This window comes from Pithys albifrons, chromosome 7 (genome assembly GCF_047495875.1).
Source record: "Pithys albifrons albifrons isolate INPA30051 chromosome 7, PitAlb_v1, whole genome shotgun sequence".
In the NCBI taxonomy this organism is placed as follows: Eukaryota; Metazoa; Chordata; class Aves; order Passeriformes; family Thamnophilidae; genus Pithys; species Pithys albifrons.
This window is the reverse complement of record NC_092464.1, coordinates 18,323,520-18,351,289: the sequence shown is the minus strand read 5'-3', so window position 1 is coordinate 18,351,289 and position 27,770 is coordinate 18,323,520. Positions and strand designations below refer to the sequence as shown.

The window sequence follows — 27,770 nt, the reverse complement described above, 5'->3', positions numbered from 1 at the left end:
ACTGAGTGAGGTCAAGTGCCAGTGGCATTCACTGTTAACAGCTGTTCTTTTAGGACATGACTTTGATTGCAATGTGGTTCTGTTTTATCAGGTTTTGGAATTTTTCCTGTTCCTAGTGCTCACAGAGTTTCTGCTGCTTCTGTGTTACTGCATTTGTTAAAGTTACAGGACAATATCGTGTATCGTTCAAAAGTTAGTTCACCCCTTTCAGCGATATGCTAGAAACAAACATTAATTTGCAAACAATTATTTTTCATCAGTTGTGACCAACGAGATTCCTTTGCCATGTATTTGTTCATGTGCAAGATCAGAGCCCAAAAGAAAAGCACATCTGACAACAATACTTTCATTTCAACAGCTGATGGCTGTTAATAATGAAGAGGACAGAGCACAAAATTACCCATCAAATGTCACTGGCAATATTGAGAAAAAGGCTAATATTCTGTATAGGCACTTAAAATTAAGCTGATCCCTGTGCAGATGTATAAACAAATGGAAAGCAAAAGGGCAAAAAAATTGCCATTTCTTAGTATTTCAGCTGATGCCCTCTTGACCTTTCCTAAATGGTAGAACTCAGTTGGTAGACTGGCTTCATGTGACACACCAAAGCTTAAGGATTTCTGCAATGCTTTCAAAAGTGTGTTTACTACTCTGAGATTGTAAATCTCAACTTTAAAAGTTCTCTTTCCTGCAGTTTTGAACATTATTGCTTGAGCAGGGAGGTTGGACCAGATGACCCACTGTGGCCCCTTCAACCATAACTATTCTGTGAAATAAAGAAATAAAAATACTGGCAGTTTCGTGTTGTAAAGGGCAGAAATATTGGTGTACATTTCAGAGCAAGCTTTCTGTTGAGCAGCGATTCAGGATGGTGCCTACAGATGTGTGCCCATGTGTGTCACAGCTGTAGCAGGATTACAATTCAGAGATAGCTAATGAAAGCTGTTAAACATAGTGTGTTCATATGCATTTGTAACAGGGAAATGCACACTCAGAATTAACTGTGTAGGTTTTTTTCTATCTTGTCTTTTGATTCAATGTTAGATAACACTTGTAGATACTAGATTTAAAATTTACCAGACCAAGGACAAATTACGATGCTATGACACATTGACTAATGAAGTATTTATGTCATGACAAGCATGTTACAGGTGTGACTACTATATGTTGTAGATTATTTTAAGCACTTTAATAGAAGGAGTTTATAAGTACAGTATTTAAATTACAGCCATATCCAATCTGTGTAACTGGATATGATGCAGAGGAAGTTACACTTTGTTAGGAAAAGTATCTAATTTTTTTGTAATGATAACCATGCTGAATGAAACCAAAAATTTATTTAGCAATCTTGGAGAGCTACTAGTAGCAGATACTTTGGAAAGGATAGAATATATCAAAGTGCTCAGGGCACATCTTGCTTTTAATGACTTGAGCTAAGGGATCTGTGTAACCTGCTCTAGGTGTCCCTGCCTTGGCAGAGGGGTTGGACTGGATGATCTCCAGAGGTTCCTTCCAACCCTAACAATTCTGTGATTCTATGTTTTTCCAACTCAGAGATGGTATCTTCCTGTGCAGAAGCTCTACATGGATTGTTTACTTTTCATGGACTTAGGAATTTTTAAAAATTTATGTAGACTTTGTTGTGTACAGCATCTAGGTGCAGTGAATTCTATAGAGTAAATCCTTTTTTGGGTAGAAAGAATCTCTTTCATTTGTTTTTGAATCTTTCATCTGTCACTCAATCCTGAAACTTTTCAATCATGCACAGCAGAATATTTATCCTCATCATGCTGCTCATGGTGTTAGAGACTTCCCTACTCCCTTTTCCCGCACTCATGCCAAAAAGACATGAGTGAGATGGGAATGGGGAGACAGGAGGGCCCTGCAAACAGCTCTGTCAGATGCAGGTACACCTTGACTTTGTGCAGTGGTGTGGTGTGACCTCCCTGTCCTTGTATTCCACAGGAGCTTTATGTTAAAAATCCAGCATCTCACGGTGAATGATGATCAGTTCAAAGTCCATTACTGTGTATAAAACCTTAGGGTTTGCGGAGATTATTGGGTTTTAGGTGAGGTTGATTTCAGTTTTATTTTTCCTCTCCTCATAAGCATCACTTTCCGTTTATTAGAAGTTAATTTAATCTTTGGTATTTTCCTGGTCAGTTAGTATCAGATGGTTCATCTGGAGTCCTCTGCGGTCACCTTTTATTTTCATTTCCCTGAATAATATAATAGCCTTTGAGATTTATTTTAAATTATTTATAATATGTTGAAAAGCTCCAGCCCTAGCAGTGATCTCTGTGGAACCCAAGAGCAAAGTACATTCACTGAGTAAGCTGTTCATTGATCCCTTCTCTTTACTTCCAGTACTTCGTCTATGAGAGAATTTCCTCTCCTGTCCCAGGGCAACTTTGCATTCTTGAAAGCTTTTGCTGAAATACCTCGCTGAAAGCCTTTTGGGCTATAGCTTATATGCGTGTGTCTTTTGTTTCTTTGTGGATTTGTGAGACTTAACCTTCCTTTTGCGCAAACCACATTAATTCCTGTCTTACACAGCATATTTATCCATTGTTCCATTCATTAATTCTTTATTCTTTATTTTGGTATCTGTCAATTACACCAGTCTGAGTGTCAGTCTCACCAGAGCACAGTTCCCTTGATAGCACCATACCATTTAAAAACATTTATTTGCTTCATCTATCATGCTTTTCACTGATCTGGTGCCAAAGCAATTTTAATCAAGAAGTTAGATGTTTAACATTAGTAGTTCTACTGTTCCAACCTTGAGTTGCTATTGAAATCCAGGGCAAACACCATGTGATCTGGGTGATTTGCTACTATTAATTTTGTCAGTTTGTTTTTTAACCTCTTCTGCTGATACCGCAATCTGAGGCAGATCTTCTAATGGTTTTTTTTTGCCTAAAGAAAGATCTCAGCATAAGAGTTTGCCTTGGTTCCCCTGCATAGAACATAGATGCAGAAAAATCATTTATCTTACATTAGCCTTCTGAAACTGCATTAATGTGCATGTCTCAGGCCAATTTGTAAAGCCATGTTGATTCCCCAGTTACAGAAAAGAATGCTGGAGACTGCTGGATCTGTTTCAGACTTTGGGTCTTGAGGGATGAAGTTTATTTTCCCTTGCAGTTAGGAACATGAAACAGTATAGTATGGTATCCCCTGTGTAATTTCAGGACCTGTTGTCTTGTTTGATATTATTGCTATTTGGAAACAAAGGGGTATATGATGACCCTTCCATTTCTGCTCAAGGAACAAAGGAGACGGTGAGCCATTGTCAGCTACCTGAAAGTCTTCCTTTTATCCCTACATTTCCAACAAGCATAAACCTACCAAAACACTGTAATATTGTTCTTGTTCTCCTTTCTCTTCTTTCCACACTTGAACAAATTTAAGCTTCTTTCTTTATCTTTTTTGAGGGTGGATACAGGTATCTGAGAAACTGCTTTTCCAGTGCTGATCTACAGAACAGAGTGGGGATACCCCATGATTGCCAAAGCAGCACTGCCTAGCCTGAGTGCCAGTATCAGGGCATTTAGGTTCAAGAGGGTGCATGACTAAAGCATCCTTCTACAGAGCAGGAGCTTTTGCATTGCAATGAGTGACAGAAAGCCAGATTCTTTTTCCATCTCCTTCCTAGAGCGTGTCTGTGCCCTTTATTGCAAAGGCACACAGAGGCAGCAGATTACTTGCATTACTGCAACCTCTTCTGCTGGGAAAATACCCTTAGAAATGTTCCCTTGCTGCCATCATGTGGTCCAACGGATGTTTCCTGCAAGTCTGCTTGTGCTAATGGAAATCGGCACTCCCCCAGCTTTCTGAAGGCAGTCTTTGGGAGAAGTGGTCTTCAAGTGGGAACAGGATCACTTGCCTCCACTTGTTTGTGATCTGTTCAGAAGAAACTTATGATTCTTAATTTAAAATTGTTTTGTACTTTCTAGAGTTCTTAGTCTTTGGATTGCACTCTTTGCTGTGTGCACTTAACATTTGGATCCTGATACTGCTTCTGTTTCTCCATGTATCAAAAGTACCATTGTATTGCCATGTATTGTTCTGTGTGACTGTGCTCCCAGTTAAAATTGACTTACATGTGAAATAGTGCTGTAAGGAATTTACCCCTTTTTATCCCATTACTGGCCTCCTACTTTTCTTCCCCATGTCGCTTGTTGACTGAGATGGGTCTGGGAAGTGGCTGGTTTTGCGTGGCAGTGCTGGTGCGAGAGCAATACATGGAAATGGAAGACTTGCAGTTGGTTCAGAGGGCAGGCTTCTCCTACCCCTTTTCAGGCGATCAGCTCGTACCTTGGTTCTCTCACAGCAATTGCAAAACAAATACCTGAGTGGATGCGAGAAATGAGGTCCAAGATTAGGTTAAAATGAGTAGCTGATTTGTCAGTTTAGAGCTTCCTTTGCATTATTTTTGACATGTAATTAAACTGCTTCCTAGAATATTCCTGGTATCTTAATAGAGGTGAATTTATCTTGGAATATTCAAGAGGTGATCCTTTTAAGGTATTTACATGGATATCTGTGTAGTTGCACATACTGCAATGTGGTTTGGGGTTTTTTTTTTAGAAAATTCTAAGTATCTGTGTGGAAACTAGTTGTCTTTACCTTAAATGGAAAAAAGTGTCTTCCCACCAAACAAAAATAGAGTTTGTATGTCTGAAGGATTGCAAAATTTTATGCAAAGTATGGAAGCACTGGAAAAAATACTGGGAAAAGTAATGAGGAAGCACCAGATGAAGTTGGAGGAAGCGTAGAATGGCAGTGGTTGGAAAAAACATCTGAAGTGACTCATTCTTACATCCGAGTACTGAGTGTGAGCTACACGCAGTGCACACTTGCTGTTTCCGTCTGGCTATTCATAGAAACAGGATCCTGTATGTTGTCTACCTGGGCCAAGCAGATAGACAAGGTTGTGTGAAGGGACATTTGGTGCCAGTTTTTGGGTTGTTACTCAGCTGCTGGGCATTCCTTTGCATGTCCTCATCAATGAGAAAACACAAGGTATAAACCAGTACTGGACGTAGTGGTACAGATTGTCTATACCCTTCGAGGATTTGCATGCCCAGAGGGCTGGATGTTCAATGTGTTCTACCACCCCACCTGCCCTTTGCAGCACAGCTGCCCTAAGGTCAGTATGCTCTGCACATCTGCAGCCAGTCAGAGAAATCGGTGACTTGAGCTAGTAACAGGCCTGTTCCTATGCTGTGAGTGTCCAGCATTCTCATCTCACCTCATGGTAACCTGCTGTGTTTTAGCCTTGGTGTCATATTTAAAGATGCCACAGTAGAGGTTTCTGGCTTAGTTTACTACATTCATTCACATATATTTGCTTGTAATGTGAAAGTTCTGCTTAAATTTTATGTCCACCTTTTTCCTTTGCCAGTGAGCTGGAGGCATTTGTTGAAGACCTGAAGAAGGACTCTGCTGCTTTCAGCAAGACAGTTACACTGAAGGATGTTGAAGATGGAGCCTTTCTTTTGCGTCAAGTGGGAGAAGCTGTTGCTACCCTGAAAGGTATGCACTTTTCCTTTTGTTTCTTTTAACCACAGTGGATGAGTCCAATTTTGCCTTTGATCTGAGCGCATTAACTTTCACTTCCAAAAAGATTTAAAGTTGGGATTAGGGAGCTTGCTGCATGGCCCCTGGAGAGAGGTAGATACTCAATTGATTAACAGTCATCCATTACTCCCCAGGGCTTTTATCATTTCCTCTTCAGCTTCACGGCTGCTTTCTTTGCAGGAGAGTTCCCAACGTTACAGAATAAAATGCGTGCGATCCTGCGGATTGAGGTAGAGGCTGTGAGGTTCCTCAAGGAAGAACCGCACAAGCTGGACAGCTTGCTGAAACGTGTGCGCAGCATGACCGACATCCTTACTGTGCTCAGGAGGTGAGAGTTGGTTTGGTTTTTTGTCTGTTCAGACCTAAAGAATTTCCTCAAGTAGGGCTGGAACAGCTTTTAGGTTTGGGTTCTCCCCATCTTCCTAGGTAATTCTGAGAAATTCATCTTGCTTGCAGTATTTATAGATTATTCCTAGAGCCCTCTCAAAAGAAATCAAATTATCTTTTCCTGTGCTCTGTTCTGTTCTGACCAACAGCCTCAGTCACTGAAATGTTACAATTGAAACTAGATCCTTCTCAACTCAGCCCTTCCAGATTTGGGAAGTACCCAGATGAGAAAACTTACAAATGCAACAGTCCCTTATCTGGGCTAATTAACCATTTACTGCAATTTAAACTAACAGAAATATCTCTGACACTGAAATGTGCATCCCCTAAAACATAGCAGTAAGAACTAAAACAGGAAAATGGTCTTAAGTGGATAAAGGTATCCTAAACCTTCTAAAAGAGAGAAATTGTTTACAATACACTTCTGAATTAATACAAATTCTTTATTCTGTTCTTTATAAGCAAGATGCATATTAGAGAAAGTTGAAATATTAGATAAAACTTACATCCGCTAAGTGCCAATGTTTAGCTGTGTTTGTCAGAATATTTGAGCAGCAAATGACAGCTGGTTTATATGATTCTGTAGGCATTAGATTTAACTCCTACTTAAAATTGTCAGTCGTGGTGGTCTCGGTTTTATTTCAATTACAAGAAAATGTCATTCCTGAGACTACTGTCACTACCATTATTTTAAGGAATGTAGGGATGTCATTGTTTCTGTATATCCTGGAGCATATGCAAAATGGATTTGCCAGTGCTGGCAGGTGGATCAAATAGTTTATGTAACAGGTCTTCTAAGAGCCATTACTGATTTTTTTCCGTGCAGATAAACATCTATATCCTTTCACATTAGTTTGCTTTCCTTAAAAATTACTATAGTTATTTCCTGTCTTGCCCTGCTTGGAAAGAAAAATAAAACAATAAGCTATGCATGCCAAGGTTTTACCAAAAGTCTTGTTTTGCAGCAAAATTCAGTATTAAGCCTCATAAAGTCTGTTTCAGTAATGGAAAAGCTGATGGCATTTGATGGTTCACTATACTTTGAAGCTCAGTCATTTCACAGCTAGCTGCCAGAAATAGTTGCCTCTTTGCATCCTCAGCTCATCCTACCCCACACTCTTGACAGACAAGACCTTTGTGAAATATCATTTGATACAGAACTTTCATTTGAAGGTTTTATTTTGGTGATGTGCCAGATTGCTACTTCACATTATGTGTAGCTTTCTGTGCTAATAGTCCAGGAACATCTTGTTTAGTATATAACTAAAGGCTTGTAAATATTTTAAAAGGCAGAACCATCTGAATTGGGAGTGGCCTCTTTAAAATTCTAGCTCTGACAGAAAACTATAAAATCATATGACTGAGAGCATCAGGAAGACAACCCACTATTTTGATCATTTTGCTATAGGTGGTTTTTCCCTGCAACAGTTTTTTGTTAAGTATTGTTCACTACTTGCCCGCATGCTAACCATGTGCCACGCTGTTGTGTTCAATTTGGCTGGGCAGACATGTTACAGAAGGACTGCTGAGGGGTGTGGACCCATCCCAAGCCGTGCAATACTCAGCTATGGAGAAGTCCACTGCAGCTGACACTCTGAAAAACCAAGAGGAGCACAAGCCTTCCCAGGGACATGCACAGCAAAACCTCACAGCAATCACATCAGAGTCCCAGGTGTCATCAGTTAAGTCAGAAGTCATCCCCGTCTCCACAATGACTGTCCATCACGTGCAGAGCTCACCAGTTGTCATCCATCAGTCTCAGCACTCATCAGCCCTGGTCAACCATGCACAGGGTTCCCCCACTGCAGGCACTCACAGCGAAGGTGTGCTGGCAGAGGGTCACCTCCCAGCCACACCACCAGCCCCACTGCAAGAGCCCACAACAGGATCCCAGCCCACACAAGCCACACCAGCACCACAGGTCTCTGTCAATGGCACCACCATGCAAAGTCTTTTCATTGAGGAAATTCACAGTGCAAGTACCAGAAACCGAGCTGTATCAATTGAGGTACGGTATATTCTACTCAATCAGCTGTCCTCTCTTTTAGTCTGAGCCCCCACTCCCTCTCTTGAGACCGCAGGTGGGATTTTTCAAATGCACCCTGGGATTTATGTGCTTAACCCATAACTACACTGTAATTCTGAAGATACCCTCTCATTTTGTCCCTGCTCATTGTATAAGGCTTGGACTAGAAGACCTGTAAAGGTCTCTTACAACCTAAGCTATTCTAAGATTCTGTGATTTCAGATGCAAAAATTACATGTAACCAAAATGAGTCCCTGTTTTTTAAATTGACTTTATTAAAAATCAGAATTCTATTTTGTAATACCTTTTTTTTTGAGCAGTAGCATGTAGTTCTCTGGCAACACTTGCATCTGTGGATTTCATTCACTATTTAAATCTCCATATCCCTTATTATGGAGAAGTAAAAGTGAAAATGTGTTGAAGTTCCAGTGGTTTCTCACAGACATTGAAAAAACCCACAGGTGAACTGTTGTGTCTTATTACAGATATTCACTTTAATCACCAGTGTGACATAGTAAGGCAGAGTTGCAGGTTTAAATTTTGCCTTTGTTCCTTTGGTGAGCAGAGGCCGTTGTGTGTGTTTGTGCCATATCTAGCACAATGGAAGTCAGAACCAGTGTACAGTTAGTGCTAATGTATTTCCTCTAGTTGCTGAAGAATCTATCCATACTGACCTATAATGTTTACACATCAAATTTATTTTTAAGTAAGTGATCAAAATGGAAATCAGAGAAATAAACAGATGCTTTGTTGGTTTTGTCTAGAAAGCTGAAAAGAAATGGGAAGAGAAAAGACAAAATCTTGATCACTATAATGGAAAGGAATTTGAAAAGCTTTTGGAAGAGGCCCAGGCCAATATAATGAAGTCAATTCCTAACCTGGAGATGCCTCCCCAGCCAGCAGCCCTGCCTAAAGGGGATGCAGCAGAAAAGCTGGAAGTCTCAGGTAAGGTTTACTCTAGAGTAAATGGTGCTAAAGAATTGCATACCTGGAAAAGAGAGGTTATTTTTCATACTTTCTAGAATGGTTTAAGTTCACAAATGGCAAGCAATGTCTCTGAATACACAAAAATCTGCTTTAAAAAGCAAGAAATTTGCTTTGTGTGGGTAGAACAGCAGTAAAAGTTGGCAATTTAAGGAAGGAAGGTCCAGATTAGGTATTAGGGAAAAAACTCAATGATAAGGAAGGGTGAAGCAGGTTGCATGAGGCAATGAGGAGGATGCAAGATCCCCATCACTGGAGAGAATGGCTTAGTCTGGCATTGATCAAGAATTGGTCAAGAATAGGTAGAGCAACTTTATGGCAGCAAGATGGTGGAATGTCCTTCCAGTCCTATTTCTTTCACAATTTAACATACAAGTCCATGTCTGATTTTCCTCAAAATTCAAGGAGCAAAGACAAAACCTTGTATTTATCCCGTGAGCCAAATATGAATCAGCTGTAAAATTCTTACCCAGCTACTTAAGCAATAGTACCTCTGGCTTAATAGTCTGTCTCTGACAGTGGCAATGGGAGATGCTGTCTGTGGGGAGTGCTGCCTTCTGCAGTCTGCTAGTCCAGCAACCTCAAGTGATTTTAGAGGCAATATCCCAATCTATTCACGTCCATTATGGAACTTTTATTCAGTAATTCCTCTATACCTGCTTGTACAATTTGCATCCCCACTACTGTGGCAGTGAACTCCCCATCTTGTGAAGGACCTTTCCTTCATCTGTTTTAAACTGATCTCATACCAGAACTGAGTTCCCCATAGTTCTGATATTCTGCAAACAACAGCCCTGCATTTCCTTTATAAAATCATGAAATCATGGAGGAGATGGATAAACCTTTATCATATCCTGGAGTTCTCAGCCTGCCCCACAGACTTCAAACTGTGAGCTTGCAGCTTTTCTGCTCCCTCCATCCAGGCCAGCTACTTCCTCCCCATGCTGGATTCAGTTGCCCTTCTCTAACTCCACTGTGTCCTCCAGGAGCTGTGGAGGTCAGAGCTGCCGGCTGCACTCAAGATGTTGGCAAGCCAACATTGTAAACAGCTGAAAAACAATGCCCTGGGGCTTGTGTAGGCAAACTCATGTAGAATTTGGGAGGAGTGTTTTCAGATCCAGCATTTTGTTCTTGGGTGCACCTTTGACACTACCAAGTTAAGGCTTCTTGGATGTTTCACAACATACATGTTTAAAATAAATTCTGTTGAACCTTGTAAATAATTTTAGAATTCTGGCACCATTCGGTGGGGTTACTGGCTAGCAACACAATTAGCTTGTATAATGTGTGGCATAAATAGAAAACCTGAAAATAAGTACCATATGGGTGCAGTGAGCTGTGACATCTTAAAAAGTGCAAGGCACAGTAACTGAGGACTTTTGTAACTCACATAGTTAACTAATCCACTTCTAGAATCCAATTTTGCACAGTGTGCAGCCAGCAGATTTAAGAAGAAATTTTTTGAGATTGAGACATTTGCCTTCTGTTGTGCATAATGAATCCTGTAATAGTAACATGAATACGAGAACAGCAAAACTTCTCAGTAATACCTGATTAATTAAATATCTCACATACCACTCAGCTCTTCTATGATTCAGGATGAAAAGTTCAATAACAGTCTGCTGTAGACTAGAAAACTGAGCAACATAAGAAAAGACAGACCACCTATCTACAAAGATAATACCTAAGAAATTTTGGCTATAGATTTGCAGAGCCCTCTGTTGGCTCAACTGCAGAGCCCACATAGATCAAGCTGCCAGATTATGTTCCCTCAGCCATTCTTCACATGGAACCTCTCCCAGTGAAGAAAATTGTTTGTTTTTTTTTCTCTGCAAAGCACAAACCAAAGTAAAATTACACACTTTACACAGTCATTCAGATGACTGTAAATGTTCCTTTAATGTCATGACTCTAATTCATCTTTGTGTCAAGATTGTTCAGGGGAAAATGTGGGGAATATTTCTAGCATAAACATTACAAATTTGGCCCCTTCATCTCTCTCTGTGCCTTCGTATATGACAATGCCCTGATTTTTGCAAATGCTGAGTGATCAGTAGCTTCCATTAAAGACAGTTTATCTGGCTGGCTTAAGGGGCAGGTATTATTATTTTGAAATCTTTGAATTTAATTTGCTACAAGTAGAAGTCTGTATGGTGGGGGAAATTAATTCCAGTCTGTCTGTGCTGGTTGAAGAATGCTGCAGTTTAGTGAAACAGCTGGCAACAAACAACTCCTGTTTAGTTCACAGAAGTGTTGAGCCCTTGGGCACCAAAGATAAGGTTCCAAAAAGTGCAGGGTTTGTTCATGCGTGGTCTCAGGCTCAATGAGTTAAACTTGTTCATTTACTCATCCCTCTGATGCCATGAATGACCCTTCCCCCAAAAAACAGAACTTCGAGCCACGTTAGTGTAGGGTAAGATAAAAAATAAAGGTCCTTTAATAACACAGGACCTACAGCCCACAGGAATACATGATGACATGCATGTGTCTCAGTTCTTGTTTCCATGGCTTTTATAATAAGATCCCTCCAATCATTGCTTTACACATTTCTCAGTCCAGCCCCAGTCCCACCCCTGGTCCAACCCCCTGGAATTGGGTCTGGGGTCGTCAAGACCCTCTGTCTTCATCAACTCTTCTTCCTTGGGCACACAAAGGTCTCTTGGAGTTCATCCAATTCTGGCTTTTGGGTCACTCTGACCTATGTTTATGTTTCGTTCTGTAGGCCTTCTGATATCCTTCAGCTCTTTACCTTGGAAAGGAGTCTAAACAAGATTAATTAACTCAAGGAATTTGAGCTCCCTGTTCTGGGACAGGGGTAGTGATAGAAAGGCATTAAACTTAAACTGTTAAAAATATTAACCCTCTAAAAATCTACAACTACTGTGTTCCTAAAATCTACAAAATGTGAAAATCAGAACAGAAACCCCTTTGGCATCACTCTTTAAATATGCCAGAAGAATTCAGCCAGGGAGGGGGAGGCAGGGGGAAGTATCAGAATAAGGTCGTTCCCTCAGTTTTTTCCTCCAAAGGTTTTTTTTTTTCCTTCCATTTGTATTGGGGAAATATAATTGTTTAGTAAATAAGATAGAAACCCATCTTTGAAGTTTTATGTCTTGCTCAGTGTCACTGCACTGACTGTGAGCAAAGTCCATCACAACCTTTCCTTAGTTACTCCAGCAAAGGGATGTGAGGGGGATTAGCCTTCCATAACCTATGCACCTGCCACACTCACTGACAATTTCTTTTGCCTGTGTCACTCCTTTTTATCTCCCATTTTGTAAATGGATGAGTGTCTCAGAGATGTGAATAAGATGGCAGGAATCATGCTGTCTTTGTGCCTTCTGTGTCTCTCATCCAGCCTTGTTCTCATTAAGTGGGAGAAAAACTTGGACATTCTTGCAGTCAGAGCCCCTACCAGTCTGAGGGTAATGGGTTGTGCCCACTCAAAGGAGTAGGGATTTGTGAAGGCTCAACATCATAGTCTGCTAAAAACCATCTTAGATAAGTACTCTGATTTTACAGCAGCAGATCTTACTTTGGGCTGGTCAAACTATAGCTGATGTAACTAAAAACTAAGTTGTGTGTATTGACCAAAGAAGTGATATAATGTAGAGTGCAGCTGGAAATTCTTGCAACCCAGCAAGTGAGTATCAGATAACCAGAGAGGGATATAATACAACAGAACATTTTTTTAAGCTTAAGCAGCTTCAAAGAATATTTGAGCTAAGAAGGGAACAGAGATGAGGCTGGGTCAGACAAGGGCTCTGTCCAGCCCCAGTGGCCAGCTGGATCATTGTAGAAGCCTCACAGACCCCCAGGAGTGCACAGTTAAGCAATAACTTACCCAGGGGGAACACTTAGCCCTAAACATCTGGGTAATCCCAGAAACAGGAGGTTTTATCTTTTTGGATTATATTTATTCCAGCTGTTTATATAACACTGAGTAGCTGCAGAAAGGTAATTCTTTTATTCTTGTAAACAAACGTAAATGGCCATGTGAAAATGATGGCTCTTGCCATGTATGCTGCTTAGCCTGTGTCCAGGAACACAGAGGGACAGGTCATGAGCAGGGTAATGCTGCTTTTGGACCAAATGCTGTCCAGACATAGGGGAGAGGAGGAAGGGGCAGCTGATGGGGAAGCAAAGTCAGGGGAATGCCAGTTTGAGAAACTGGTCTTCTCTTGGAAGATTCTCTTCAGAAAGCAATAGGTGGCTCTGCTCAGCCTTTGTATTTGGTATTTGAATCTTCTTGGGTAAGCAAAATATATATAAGGCTCTCATGTGGTAATTCAAAGGCAAAACTGTGCATTCCTGGAATAGTAGTAAGAAAAGTGAAAATAAATGCTCTCTTAAAAGAGGAGCAGGTGCAGTTGCCTTTGGTGGTCCCTCCCCTGCTCAGAGGCAAGGGGATTCTCTGAACTGTAAAGGTGTCATCTCTAGAGTACCACTTATATTTTCACTCTCAGCCTTTTTCTGAACTTAGCTAGTTGTGTCTGACTATAGGATGGATAAAACTCTTCAGCTCCTCTCCTGGCACCTTGCCAGCAGCACCCCTCAGGCAGAGCAGAAACGTGTGCTGGTTGCTTCAGAATTGCAGAGAACAACGTGAAGCCTCCAGGCTGGTGTCTCGCTGGTGTCCATGTCAGTGGCCATGCTTTCAAAGGAGACTGTGGGGCACTGTCTGTAACCAGGGACTCAGGCAAACCTGCACCTTACAGGCTTCTTCACAAATGTGTGCTCTGCTATCCCACTTGTGCACCAAGGGCTGAAGCCCAGCTCCAGTGGCATGGAGCAAAACTGAAGATTTCTAGGTGAAGTGACCCAGTTTCTCTGTGCAAGTACAGTTTACTTTAATTTGAGGCAATTCCACTTGAATACCAAATGTGTCTCTATTCATATATTCAGGAAGAGGACCTTTTAAGACACTTTTTCCCTTTGCACTTGAAGCAGGTATGCAAATACTGTTTTCCTCTCCTTCACCTGTGCTTGCTTTGTGCTGATCTCTTTACCTGCAGAAGAAGTTCCTGATGGAGAACAGGATAATGACAAGCTGACGAAGTCTCCACCTCCTCCACCTCCGAGGCGCAGTTACCTGCCAGGGTCAGGACTAACCACAACGAGATCAGGAGATGTTGTCTATACAGCCAGGAAAGAGGCTGCTGCAGTCAAGGTTTGAGGATTCGTACTCTTGGCAGTTAGACTGTTGATGAGTGATTGGCACAGAGACAAGATACAGGCTTGGGCCTATAAACACAAAATAAGTTGAGACAGAGCTATGTCATGTAGAGCTACTGAAACTGCTTACCAGGGCACACTTCTTTTAGGCCAAATGAACACGTAAGATTTGACCAGTTCTGTTTACAGGAGTCTTGCTGCTCATATCTCCTGGCAATGTAGAAGGCAGGTTACATACAGACTGCTTTCATTTGAAGTGGTAATAGGATTAAAAATTAAAAAAAGGCATGCCTTACACAGATGGGGAAGATCAGCTTGGATTTGAGAGTGCTTGTACAGAAATGTTGCACATTAGTTTCTTTGGGCTTTTTTCCCCCATCTGTTCTGTTCTCTGAAGGAATTCCAAGTTAGAAAGCTTTTTAATGTGTGAACATGCAGTCTCATCAGCAGTATTGATTGCTTTTGAACTGATGAAATAGCAAGAAGAGGGGCCTGGCAGTAGGGGAAATTTTCGGTGCTGTATTTTCAGTGTTTGCTTTCCATCTTAGAGGGGCTCAACTATGTCATCTGTCTGTACTTTCTTACTGCTTTGTAGGAATGCAGTGAGGATGCTGGGCAAGTAGCACAATCCAAAGCCCCTAAAGAGGATCAGGCATTGTCTCAGAGCACAGGACATGGTATAGCATCAGCTGCAAAGGATGAAGAGGAAGAGGAAGGAGATAAAATAATGGCAGAATTACAGGTATGCCTTTTGGGTTGCTCATGAAGATTCCTGTGCCCAGTAGTATTTCTAGGGCCTTAACACAGTTTCTAGCTCAGAACATGAAGGAGAGTAGATCTGCCAGTCTCACCCTGTCCCACTTTGTTGCACTGAGTGGTACACTTTCTGGAAGTACCACCCCAGTTTTGTTCAGAATTAGCTGAAAGAGTGCTCAAGAATGCACCTGATGCCAGTGGAGAATCCTGCAAAGGCAGATGGGGAAAGTCAAGTATTGGTATGCATTTGGTGCAGTTGTCCCTGGCCTAGTGTTGCTCACCTAGTACCAGACTGGCAAGGTGCTGAATACCTGTCACCTGTGTTAACTTTGGTGGGAACAGAGAATATGGATCCTGGTGGGCTGTGCTCATTTGTTTTGTGCTATGGTCTAAAGTATTCTGGAGTGTTTAAACACTGAGACGTTGCCTGTTCCCTGTTGTGTAACTGGTATGTTACTCTGCTAGTGGCATAGAACTAGTGCTCTCTTGCTGGTCCTTCACTTAACACCACATAGGCCAGTTTACTTCAGTGATGGCCATGCTGCTGTAAAAGCCAACTATTCCAGCTGCCATCAGTGAGCTTCAGCTTCCCAGGGGCACCTGCTGTCCTCTTCCATGTCCACATGAGGAAAGGAATTGCGGATCAGCTTAACTGGCTGTAATTTCGGACGTCGGGGTGTTTCCAAGCAGTGTCATGAGATGATTCCTGCTGTCCACCTGCGAAAAGGTGGGTTTGGTGCTGCCCAGGGAGCATTTGCAGCACGGCAGAGGTGGGCATTAGGCAGTAACTGTTGTGTTTGATGGGTGCATCCTGCCCCTTTGCTGTGCTCTCACCCACCAGTGCTTCAGACAGTTGGTTTGCAGGGAGCCAGAGCAGCACTTTGCCCTTATCCCCACTTCGTGTGCTAATGACTAGCGTGACAGGAGAACTGGACACAGGGAAACTGTCACATTCTCTCCTGTCTCTGGGAAAGCAACCCATCTGCCTTGCAACTGGTGACAGTGAAGTGGAGGTTAAGGTCTGGAAAGGGCAGCTGAGAGGAGCCAAGGACAAGAAATAGGCATGGTTGCTCAACAGGGGCAGGGGTCCTTAAATGCTAAGGTTGAGGACTAGCAAACTCATTTTAAAGCGATACCAGGTATACTTTAGATGGTAAAAGGGTACCATGTTTTAGAAAGGGCAAATTGCGTGATCTAAGCAGGCTGATTAGTTTGATATCAGTCATAGGCCAAAAAACAGAAAATGAGGTATGGGAATTCAGTCAGTGAAGAACTGAAGGACAGACATAAACAATTATGCTAGCAAACATAATGGAACACAGCTCTGTCAAAGCAAACAACGCTCTTTGATCAGGTACTAGGTTTGACTGTTTAAACTGTATTGTATAACTGTGCACATTTTTTGGAAGGCATTGGCTCAAACATCATATAACATTCTGATAAAAATCTGGTATCTCAGAACATACCAGAAAAACCCTATCATAGGATGATTGAGAGCTGTCTGGTTTTGAAAGTGCTGCCCTTGGTGCCGGTGTTTATAGACAGGTCCCATAGGAATCAGCTACAGGCCCAGTGTCACTCTGTATTTTCATCAAGAGCCTGGAAATACATTTAAAATCCTTACTGTGTAAATCATCCTAATTCAAACTAGTGAAATATGAGAGCAGGAAGATGATAGCAATACATTTGCTGAACTATAAAGTCCACAGGAAGAACAACAACATATAGTTCAGGCCACAACTGCATGTCTTGGAAAGAAACAGGAGTTGGAGGAACAAGTTTACAGGAGCTCCCAGGTCAGTGCTATCGCTGCAAAGTTGTGTCTGCTTTGGGTGTAGAAGTGAGAACAGAATGTTTTTATCTCTGTGTACAGGATCAGTGAGATCAGCACTGGGCTACTGCATCCCTAAGTATCTGTGTGTCCCCCATTTAAAAAGACTGTTAGGAATATGCAGGTTCAGAAGAGTATAATGTGAAGATTTTTAATGTAGCAGAAAAAGGCATAATAGTAAACATCTGCTGTAGCACAAAGTGTTACAGATGTCTTGGACCAAAATTAATAAATGAACAAATTACTAAAGGGAAATAGTGGCATCTTTGTCACTTAAAGCCTGAGGGAGTTTGAGGATGCCTAACTCAAACCCACATCACTGGTCTCACAAATGGAGGTGACCTCCTATATTATGAAAAGCAAGACTATTTTTGTCTGTTAGTTTCTTGTCATCTTAGGTACTCTTGTCTGTAAACACATATAAATACGACATAGTACAAAATCAGAAGAAATTCTGTATCCTGATTTTTTTGCTCTGGATTTTTTTAATTATTCTTACATCTCTGATTTTGCGTAAATTTGCAACACATGTAAGAATTACAGTATTTAAAGAACAGGCCAATTCTAATTGTAGTTAGGGCTATTAATTTCATGAGTTGCCAGGAATTAAATAACTTCTCTAATACATGGTATAAAAATACAATGTTTCTGCATGTCACAGTGTGTCTGACTCCTGTAAGTACTTCTCCCTGTTTGCTTTGGCTGGCAAAGGTGTCCCACCTGTACATCTCACTGAAGGCAGACTGTGCCAGCAGAGCCTCACAGAAACTCCAGTAATGAGCATTTGCAGCCAGCACTGCACAGTGATAGTGGCAGTGATAGTTTTGCTCCTCCAGACCTAGGAGCCAATTGGAAAAAAAAACCTCATGGGAAATGGAAGGAGGATGGCAAGATAAAGGGCTGAAAAGTCTAGGCCATGCCCTGGGTGGAAGGCCAGTGGTCCACAATGACCATACATTGGACTATCACCATCTGGTGCATTAGTGAAAGCTGTGGCAAAGATACATCTCCATAGCTAAAGTTTTAATAAAAGCTTGTGTGGGGAGTAGAGTTATGTAAGTCTTGTGTGATTATCAGCCACTAAGAAGTAGGTACTGTCACAAGTTTGTCAAAGTTTGTCATGGCCTTCCTACTTAAATGTGGATAGTCTGTAATATGTCAGTGTGCCTTCATCTCCCCATCTGCAAAATGAGAAATCAAGCTTATCCTCCTTAGAGGCAGCACTGAGGTCAGCATGATGTTAGAGTCCAGTCTTGGCAGACCAGAGGGGATGCCCTGGTTCTCTTAGTCTGATAGTCTAAAATGTCCATTATCTTATGAGCTTCCAGATAATATTGTTGACCTGTGACTGTTAAAAACAAATGCACTCTTTGTAGTCAGTTATCTCCATGTATTTCTGTGTAAAAATTCTTGGTCTTCTGATAACCTACAGTATTTATTTCCTAGGCTTTCCAGAAGTGTTCTTTTATGGATGTTAACTCAAACAGTCATGCTGAACAGTCCAGAAATGATACACATGTTAAAGACATAAGGCCTGGGACTTTAATGCATCACAAGGAAAAGAAGGTAACAAGTGGCAATTATAAACATGCCACCCAGTCTTGGCATAACCTTCTTTCCTTCAAAACTAATCTTATATCTCATGTCCTGTTCTCTTTAACACCCACCCACTGCTGCCCAGTGGTTTCCTTCCTTTTATCTCAGTATGGCTCAGAAACTCTCATATGGAACATTACTTTAACTACATTATGTGTCTCATCAGCAATTATGCAATGGTACTGTGAAGTTTTATGATCCTGTAAAATCAAAATTAAAAGATCATCCATCAATTTCTGCTGAAGAGATGCTCCTACTTCTTAGAACATCCTTCCTGTACTGTTCTGGCAGGGGATAGTAAAGCATCTCTCCTAAGCTTGATTCTCCTAGAGGGTAATTAATGGTTCCTCTGAGTCTCTAGAGCCAGTTTAGAGGATTTTTGCTTTATTTCATTTGTTGGCTCCAGAAATGGTAATTAGATATTCAGAAATCCCATTCTGTTTATTGGATGGCAGAGTCAAGATGGATGAGCAGAATTTGCCCTTATGCTAAAAGTTAATTCCCAAAATTCCCAAATTCACTTTTCAGTCATGGGATTGACAAGAGGTGCAGTATCTGGGGCTATAGCCAAGCTGGGGGAAATTTCACAGCTGTGTCTGCACTGGAGTTGACAATTAATTGAGTTGATTGGACTTAGCGGGCAGCCAATGATCAGGATAAGAAAAGGACAAGTATTTCTGCCCTTGCAGGCCTCTTTTTTTAGGTGAAAGTTGTGTCACTGATGGGTTTAGGGGGTCATGCAGGCATGAGAAATTGTCAGCCAAATGCCGGTTTGCCGTGAAGAGGGGCACAGTGGAGAAAGACACACAGCCCTTCGGCACAGTATTTCAACTTTGTCATGCATTTTGTGTGTAAGTTCAGGGCATTGCACTCAAGGACTTTGCTTGGAGCTGCCCAAACAGCAGTTCTGGTCTAAAGCTGCAAACACCTGGCTGGGGAAGGGTAAATTAGGTCCATGGGGATGAGGGAAGAGTGAAAAATTGGTTTGTTGTGGAATGTATGACAGTGTTACAAAGAAAAAAAAGTGTGAATTCATCCTCATTACTACTGGTGTCAGAATGAGAAGATTATATTGTTTCATGAAATCCTGGGTCACCACTCAGGACACTGGATGACATCCTGTAGCATGAATATTTCTTTGAAAGTGCTGCCAAGTAATTGCCATAAACTGCTATTTATTTAAATAACAAAGAATCCAGGAAATTAAGGTTAATGAGATCTGTTTTTGTAATCTGACATGACAGAGTGTTTATTGGCTTTAAATACGGAACATTATGGTCATGATAACTTACAGAAGAAATGAATTTTGTTGTGGTTTTATTTTTTTAGAAGAAAGGTGACAGTTCCTAAAATGAGATATATTGTACAATGACACCAAGAGATTTTGCACTGAGGCTTGGAACAAGAAGTTGAACTTGGAAAAAAGATACAGTCAGCATACCCATAGGCAACAAGTGCCATTAAGTGATTTGGCCTAATTCTAGGGGGTCTGACATGTAATTGGACTGGGAAGGCACTTGCCACTTAGCAGGTCGGAGCCTGAGGGGATCACGAGCCCTGGTGTTTTGTTTCAGTACCAGCTCTCAGCACAAAGTACAGACAGTGTCAGCCTGCCCACTGATGTCTCGCTGCCTGTGCTGGTTTGCATGACAGCTCCTCCTTGTTTAGGAATATGGGGGATGTCAAGGTTTCCATGGAGCAGCTGTTCAGCCTTGTTACTGCTGAACAAGCCTTTGTAGAGGTGAACTGTGATTCTGGTCTATTGCTGACTTTCTTGTTGCTGTGTTTTGATTGTGTGTAAAGTTTTTCTGTGTAAAATCCTCACTATATAAGAAAATATCAGGAGGTGTAGAAACTACACCTGGTGACCCTCAGTATGCACAGGGAGTGCATGCAGTAGCCAACCTGGTGATTTCTGTACTGTCATTCATGCACCTCAGCTGGGAGAGCAATGCTCCTGACAGTTCTGCACGTCCCGATACTTGTGTAAGTGTAATCTGTCTTCTGGTGTGTTAGGAGTCAGCTTCTAGTCTCAAGCAATGTCAGCAGTATCGGTTTTGGTTCACTGTCTTCAGGCACTTGAGGCCAAGTTAATTTCCTTGCTGGTGAGTCATCTTTTGACAGTAGATTTCTCTCCTGCTTGTTCATAGGCATGGTGTCTCTCCTGAGGTCATTCCCTCACCCTGATGATTGGTGTTTATCCTAAGCCGTCACTAGCACTTAAACCAAGCCCTAGAAAAAAGCCTGGTGTTATGAAACAGCATCTCCAGAGATCCTCACTTGAAAATAAAAATGCCCCCTTAAATTTGCATTGCTGGGAATGTACTACTTTTGAGCCAGTGGATGGCCTCTCTGTGTGGTGTTTGGAGTTTCTGCTATAAGTGAATACAGCTCAGTGTTTCATTCTGCACTTCCACAGGCACTGCAGAGTGCCATTGGTAATTTTGAAGGAATACTTTTAAGTTTCAGCAAGGATTTGCCCAGACTGTGATGATATTAACTGTGCTGGGCAACAGTAGAAGCAGCAAAATTAGCTTGACAATCAGCTTTTACCGGTATCAAACTTCCTTTCAAGGCAAGCCAGACTCTCCCATTTGGCTCTCTGGAGAGCCATCAAGCCACAGCTCCCTGCCCATGTGAGGCTCCCTTCGATGTGTCCCAGCAGAGCTTAGTCAGATACTGTGAATCTTTTCAACTTCAATCTTATAAAAATGTGGGATTTTTTTTTTTAGCTGGAAGGTGAACAGGTCAAGGTAGCACTGTGTTGGAATTAGATAATTAGTGTGCTTGTGCATATTCAGAAGGCCCTGTTAAAAGAAGGTAACATCCCATCCTGGCCACATGCATAGCACAAAGCAGTAACATCATGACTGTTCTGCCAGAATTTGGAATTTTGCCCTGAAGAAAGATACAAATCAGATAACTTCAAACATGTCTCTGCAGCTGTAAATGGAGTGGTGAGTTCATGAGGTCTGCGCTTCCCCCAGGATTAATTTTGGGGGAAAAAAAGTCCTGTAAAGGTAAAAGCCCTGAATAACTAAGTAATCCGACTTTCCCCCTTAGGTGTATGGGGCTACAACAGGATCTCCCACAGATAGTGATCATCCTAAAGAGAAGAGGGAAGGGAAAACTGAAGAAGAATTGGGTTCTGATTCATCCAGTACAGCTGACAGTAAAATTGGCTTTTCAATGAATGACAGTCCTACATTTAGCAAGGGTTTGTTTATAGACAGTACAGACTATTCTAATAAAAACCTTCAGAATACAAGCACAAACCTGTCTGGTGTCAGTTTGCCAGAGGATGACAAACGAAGAGGGGCTCAAGATATTTTAGGATCCTATATTCCAGCTGTTGAAACTGGAAAACCAAAGGCAAACTACAGGCTCTCAAGAGATGGTCACCAGGGCCTGCCACAGAGTGAAGCCTTGCAGAGCATGGGCAAGCACATCCCCATCAGCAGCATTGCCCCTCTCGCGAGGCACACACAGGAGGCTACAGGGCCTCAACCTTCCTCACAGGAGCAAGATGTTTCTGCAGTAAACTACAATCAGGTTGTGCTAAGACCCAAAGTGTACAGAAGTAATAGTGTGAACAGCATTGAAGACACAGACTCTCGAGCCAGCTCTCCGAGTGAAGACAACCCACCCACAGAAAACATTGCCTTCATGATTACCAAAACAGCCGTGCAGGTCCTCTCAAGTGGGGAAGTCCATGATATAGTCAGCCGGAAAGGAGGAGATGTGCAAACAGTGAATATCGATGCGAGGAAGGATGTGGCATCAGAGAAGGGCATCCCAGAGAACACAGATGGAGAAGAGCCAGTGGTGTGTCTGGACAAAAAACCTGTCATCATCATTTTCGATGAACCGATGGATATCAGGTCAGCATATAAACGGCTTTCTACAATTTTTGAGGAATGTGATGAGGAATTGGAAAAAATGATGACAGATGAAAAGATAGAAGAGGAAGAGGAGGAGGAAGAAAATGAAGCACATGAAGTCTCTGAGAGCCAGAAGGAAGAGTCACCAGTAGTTAATGCTGGAAAAGCAACCGCAGAGCATTCAGCAGCTCTCAGTCTCCAGGAGCCGTACTTGTTTAACCTTCAATGTGACTCTGCAGAAAGCAGACCTCCTCCAGAAGAGGAAAGCACAAAGGCAAATTTTAACAAATACTGTCAGATCTATGGGCTAAGCACAGAAGTAAGCTTGGACTCTGGTGACCAGTTTGGAAGCAGGCAGGATTCTAAGAAAAAATTCAAGTTTAAATTCCCTAAAAAGCAGCTGGCTGCTCTGACGCAGGCAATACGGACAGGAACCAAGACTGGGAAGAAGACCTTGCAGGTTGTAGTCTATGAAGAAGAGGAGGAAGATGGGACCCTGAAGCAGCACAAGGAAGCAAAGAGATTTGAAATCACTAGGTCTCAGCTTGAGGAGAGTGACAAAAGTCCTTCTGGGAAGCAAGAGGGACCCTCTGGAGCTGCAGCATCCCTGTCTAGGACTGATGAAATTCGACAGAGTACATACAGAACACTAGACAGCCTTGAGCAGACTATAAAGCAGCTGGAAAACACCATCAGTGAAATGAGTCCAAAACCTATCCCTGAAAACACATACACCTCTGAGGGAAGCACTGTCCCCTTCTCTGCCCAGATAGTACCAGAGACCCCAGCCCGAGAGCGTGTAGTGCTGGATGAGAGCCTTGCTGGCGTAGAGCCCCCTGCGTCAATCCCAGCCACTTCACGTAAGGTACCTTAGTCCGAGAAATCAAACCTCCAGCTGCTTTCTAAAATCTGCAATAATCACCATTAAACAAGAGGGTCTTGTGATTTGTTTGCTTCCTTTCAGGTGGCTTGTTTGGGCTCCCCACAAGGTGTCTAACAGCTAATAGACCATTGGTTTGGGGTTTTTTTAATCTCTGCTGCTGATTGGTGATGGGGAGCTGGGTCGAATAATCTGTGTGAAATGACAAGCGTCACTGACATGAAATCCAGGCTGATCAGTAGCTGAGCAGTTTTCTCCATTTGATTCTGGAAATTAACACTGCGGTGTGAAGCTCCTGAACTTTCCCTGCATGTAGTACTGTGGCTTTTTTTTTGGCGCATGGTGTGCAGCCCTCTCTTTGAGCAGTCTGGTACTGATCACACCTTCTCCTTGTCTCCCCTCCCTGCCCCTCCACTCATTTCCACAGGGCTCCAGCACTGCCTCCCAGACAAGCCGGATGCCAGTCCCCATGGCTTCAAAAACTAGACAAGGAAGCATGGAGAAATCTGGCAAACAGCACAAGCTGCAGGATCCCCGTCAATACAGACAGGTAGTTTTACCCTAAACCCAGTGTTTGGATGGACATTTCATGTTGTTTGTTTATTTAAACTCCAGTAACTGACTGAGATTATACCAAATATCGGGATGCCTGAGGTCTAACTGGACGTCCTGGATCCTGGGGGCATGACAGTACTGATCTTTTCACCATGCTTGTGCATGCATGTCTGCAATAAAAATCCTGCTGCTTTTCTTTTTTTTTTGGTGTTTTTTTTTTGTGTTTGGTTGTTTGTTTTGGGCTTTTCTTTTTTTCTATTTTTTCTCTTTTTTTTTTTTTTGTTAAACTGTGGTATTCAGCTGTGATTTTAAGATGTCAACTACATGTTTACTTTCTGTTTGGTAAATGTGGTGGTTCCTTAAGAGAACTGGGAATGCTTCTGTTCAGAGTGTCTTTACAGGAAGCCTTGGACACTAACCTGTTGGTGTGTAGGTGGCAGTAGGTGCACAATAACTCTCCAGCGGGACATGTCTATTCACATGTTAATAACCCAGCATGGCCGATGTAGTGCCTGGTCTGTAACCCACAGATTGCACCTTCTCACAAAGCTCTGTTGGCTTTCACTCTCTCTATGCACTCTTTGTTGGGCACTTCAGGTTTTCTACCAGGTCCAGTCCGTGGCTGCAAGACTTAGCTCAGGCCTTGATGTTAATTCTGATTCTCTGTAGGGCTATTTTCCCAGGTCCTGTTGGTTTATCATGTTACTGGCTTTCTGACAAACTGTCTCCTGCCGTCTTTATTTGCAGGCTAATGGAAGTGCTAAGAAAGCTGGTGGGGACTGTAAGGCTACTTCCCCTACCCTACCTGCTTCTAAGATCCCAGCCTTTTCTCCCACTTCTGGGAAAAGCAGCTCAGCACCGTCTTCTAGCGGTGACAGCTCTAACCCTCTTAATCCACCTACTAAAACCTCCATTCCTTCCTCCAACCTTCTCAGTCCTCAGACAGGTCGCATAACTTACTCTACCTCCCTCATCCCCTCTGTCTCTAACGGATCCTCCAAGTTTCAGAGCCCCACTTACCCAGGGAAAGGTCACCACCTCTCCTTCTCACTACAGACTCAAAACGGCCGGCCGCCCCCTCCTTCCTCCTCTGTCTCCCCTCCTTCCTCTCTCTGCCCCCCTTCACTGAACCAAGGTATGAAGAGCATCAGGACAATCCACACACCTAGTTTCAACAGCTACAAGGCACAGAACGGAAATGCCAGCAAGTCCGCCCCATCCACGGTCAAGGAGCCATCCTAAAGGCTAAAGCACAGCACACCTGCCAGGTCACCAAGGCTTTTTGTTCATTTTCAAAGAATCTGCAGCCAATATTTTAACCAGGGAATGTAACCATTTAACTGTATTGCTGGAGGCTTAATATTAATCATGTGCTATTGAATTACTACACTAGGTTTGAGTGAAGCTTTTTGGAAAACTGTTGCCATTGTAGTGATAAAAAAGCATTTTCTTCCTATAGGCAGCACCTCTTACAAAAAGTGTGAAGGTGTGTGAGTGAACTTGACTGCACGTGCACAGCAGTGTACTGAGCATGGGGAATTGTATGGTTAAAAATTTAGTAAGTTGTTTTGTATAAAGCTATTTTTCATTATGGGGTCTAGAAGTGAAGAGAGATATACTAAAGTGTGATTATATTCAACTGTAAAACTGAAACTAAAATATTTTTCTTTTATTTTGGTGTTATTTAGCTTTGTTACAGATTTCTATTTTTGTCAACAAATGTCATGGTTCCTTTCCAGATCTTTTTGCCAAAACATTTTGATACTATTGTAATGTACATTTGAAAGTAGTATGCTGGACAGTAACCCTCTACACAGGAAACAGAACAAGAAAGACTGGTCTTATGTTGTGTATGAGGCAACTCAACCTATTGCACTGCCATTCAGATTATATTTAAGAATTTGCCAGCCAAGGAAAAAAATAAATTGTTTTACACATAGATAGTTGCTGATTACTTTTTTTCTTAGCTAAATCTACCCTTTGTTCCTTCAGTTTTATTTTACTGAGATGTGGTAGCCCATTAATGCATTACATTGTGGATTTTGAAATGTTTACTTCAGTACTGTTCTGTATACTGGCAAACTTTTGTACATATCTATAAATATCTATAAATAAATACTGTATGTGGCTGGGCACAGAGTAGTTTTACCACACCAAAGTTAATTTTTATGCATGCTTAAAAATATATATGGGGAAGGGTTGAAGAAGATGACTATGAGTTAAATAGGAAAAGAGCGAGAAACTTACATAGCTCATGGTTTTGTAAATAAATTTATTTGTAAAACACCATAATGTAATATACAGAACTATGATAAGCAAAGATCTTTACAAAAATAAAGGGCTGCATGCTTATATATTTGTATTTTGTCACTAATAACTTTTCGGCTGGTCTCAATTAGCTGTTAAGCTGTTTGCCTGAGAGCATTAAGCCATCAGGAGTAAAACTGATTTTATTTTCCCCAGATTAATGCCATATATAATTATTAATTTTAAGCTGGGTTCCTTCAAATTTATGTGGACAAAAGCTCATTGCTGGAAACTCCAAGTTAGAAAACTAGCAAGGAAAAGCTTTGAGTGACTGAATGAGGTATCTTCTCTTCCACCTTTAGGTATTGTTTTGTTACCCCTTGTGAGAAGTTTCTTAGAAGTGTCATTTCAAGGCTATGCCCTCGGATGGTGCATCCCAGGAATGTCAGCTAGAGAATGTAAACCTCACACCTCAGGACACAATACACAGTCTAGTTCCAGCAGGATCGTGCTGTGCCATCCTCCGGGCTCACCTGGCAGCAAAGGCCCCGGTGCCTGCAGAGCACAGGAGCTTCAGTGTCTGGCTGAGCCAAGCCCAGGACAGGCTGGGTGCTCCAAAGCCAAAGTGAAGCATTAGGGCACATTCAGAGTGCCCACACTGACACCAGAGTGAAGCCAGTTCTCTTCCAGCCAGCACAGAACAGCATGACTGGTAGCTCCGAAGCCTGGTTTCTTTTCTACTTTCCCACATGTTGAGATTCCCTTGCTCTGAAGACAACTCACCTGATCCAATGCTGTAGCTTGTTACCAGGTCTCCACGCAAGAGAGAGCACCAGCAGGCCAGATACCACACTCCTCCTTTATGGGACACGGCCAAAATGCAAGCTCAAGCTAAACGATGGGCACAGCAGGTTTTGTTTGTAAACGTATTAACCCGACATCCCCCATGAGCCACGAACCAGCAGGCGGGGTCCCAGTGGCCCTGGCACTGCTCCCACAGCCGCTTCTTCAGGCAAGGAGCTGCAGCAGCACATTCAGACACAGCCCTGAATTTAGACACGGACCATAGCTGTATAAATAACCAATAACCCTGCACAGTCACTGGTCTGCAGTGGGCAGTAAGGCAGTGTTGTACTTGCAGGGAGTTACTGCTTGTGGTGCTGAATGTGGAAACTGCCATCAGGGATTGAACACCACACCCACTTGAGGCCTCAGCTACACTGCAACCTGCACATCATCTGCTTTATGCACCTGCTCAGTGCCGAGGGTGCAGCACTCAGCAGGACACCATCACCAGGCTCAGCTTGCACATACTCCACTGCACAGGCAGCACTGCTGGGACTGGTGGGAGGGGGGCAGTGTCTCCCTCACCATGCTGCTTGTACAGCAGTGACTGTTCCAGACCGTTCACAAACATAGGCAGGAAAGAGCTGTCTGTAAATAAATACCTTGAGCACAGGGGAAATCAGCATGGGCCAGTGATGAAAAAACCAGGTTTCTCACTGCAAAACAGTTAGGAAGAGCAGTTTAGGTAGGTCTGGCTGCAGCTGGACTTTGAGAAAAGAGTCATGGAGCAGATACCACTGTAACAGGGGCTCCGCATGGGTGGAGCAGCCTTTGGCCTCATGGCTCTGAAAAACCAGTAGTGAAGCAAGTTCACCACTCCCCTTTGAGGCAGAAGGAGCTGAAGGTGAGCAGGACCTTCCTGCTGCCTGTTGTAGTGTGAGCCAGCCCAGGACTTAATAGCAGGCTGGCATAATTAATTACTTGATTAGTATCAAAATGAGAGTGGTGTAATGACCTGACTTTTAAAACAAAGTCACAGCTTGTTTTTCCTGCCTGAACAAAGTGGAGAGGTTCTCCTCA

The 27,770-nt window shown here is 42.4% G+C and overlaps 1 protein-coding gene across 17 annotated transcripts in view; it reads left to right on the top strand.

Annotated features, from left to right (window-relative positions):
* The window catches only part of KIAA1217 (KIAA1217 ortholog), a 351,226-nt gene extending 325,213 nt beyond the window's left edge, over nucleotides 1–26,013 (top strand). For 12 of the 17 annotated variants that reach the window (XM_071560130.1, XM_071560131.1, XM_071560137.1 and 9 more), the window contains 10 exons: nucleotides 5,411–5,541; nucleotides 5,767–5,914; nucleotides 7,480–7,981; nucleotides 8,764–8,944; nucleotides 13,999–14,153; nucleotides 14,754–14,900; nucleotides 18,192–18,311; nucleotides 21,405–23,087; nucleotides 23,530–23,652; nucleotides 24,405–26,013. In XM_071560130.1, the coding sequence (XP_071416231.1) occupies nucleotides 5,411–5,541; nucleotides 5,767–5,914; nucleotides 7,480–7,981; nucleotides 8,764–8,944; nucleotides 13,999–14,153; nucleotides 14,754–14,900; nucleotides 18,192–18,311; nucleotides 21,405–23,087; nucleotides 23,530–23,652; nucleotides 24,405–24,899 (3,685 nt within the window). In that variant the 3' untranslated portion in view covers nucleotides 24,900–26,013. Of the gene's footprint in view, nucleotides 1–5,410; nucleotides 5,542–5,766; nucleotides 5,915–7,479; nucleotides 7,982–8,763; nucleotides 8,945–13,998; nucleotides 14,154–14,753; nucleotides 14,901–18,191; nucleotides 18,312–21,404; nucleotides 23,088–23,529 lie in introns of all 17 variants that reach the window. The other 5 variants (XM_071560141.1, XM_071560140.1, XM_071560143.1 and 2 more) reach the window with 3 other exon arrangements.
* Nucleotides 26,014–27,770: the final 1,757 nt, after the last annotated feature.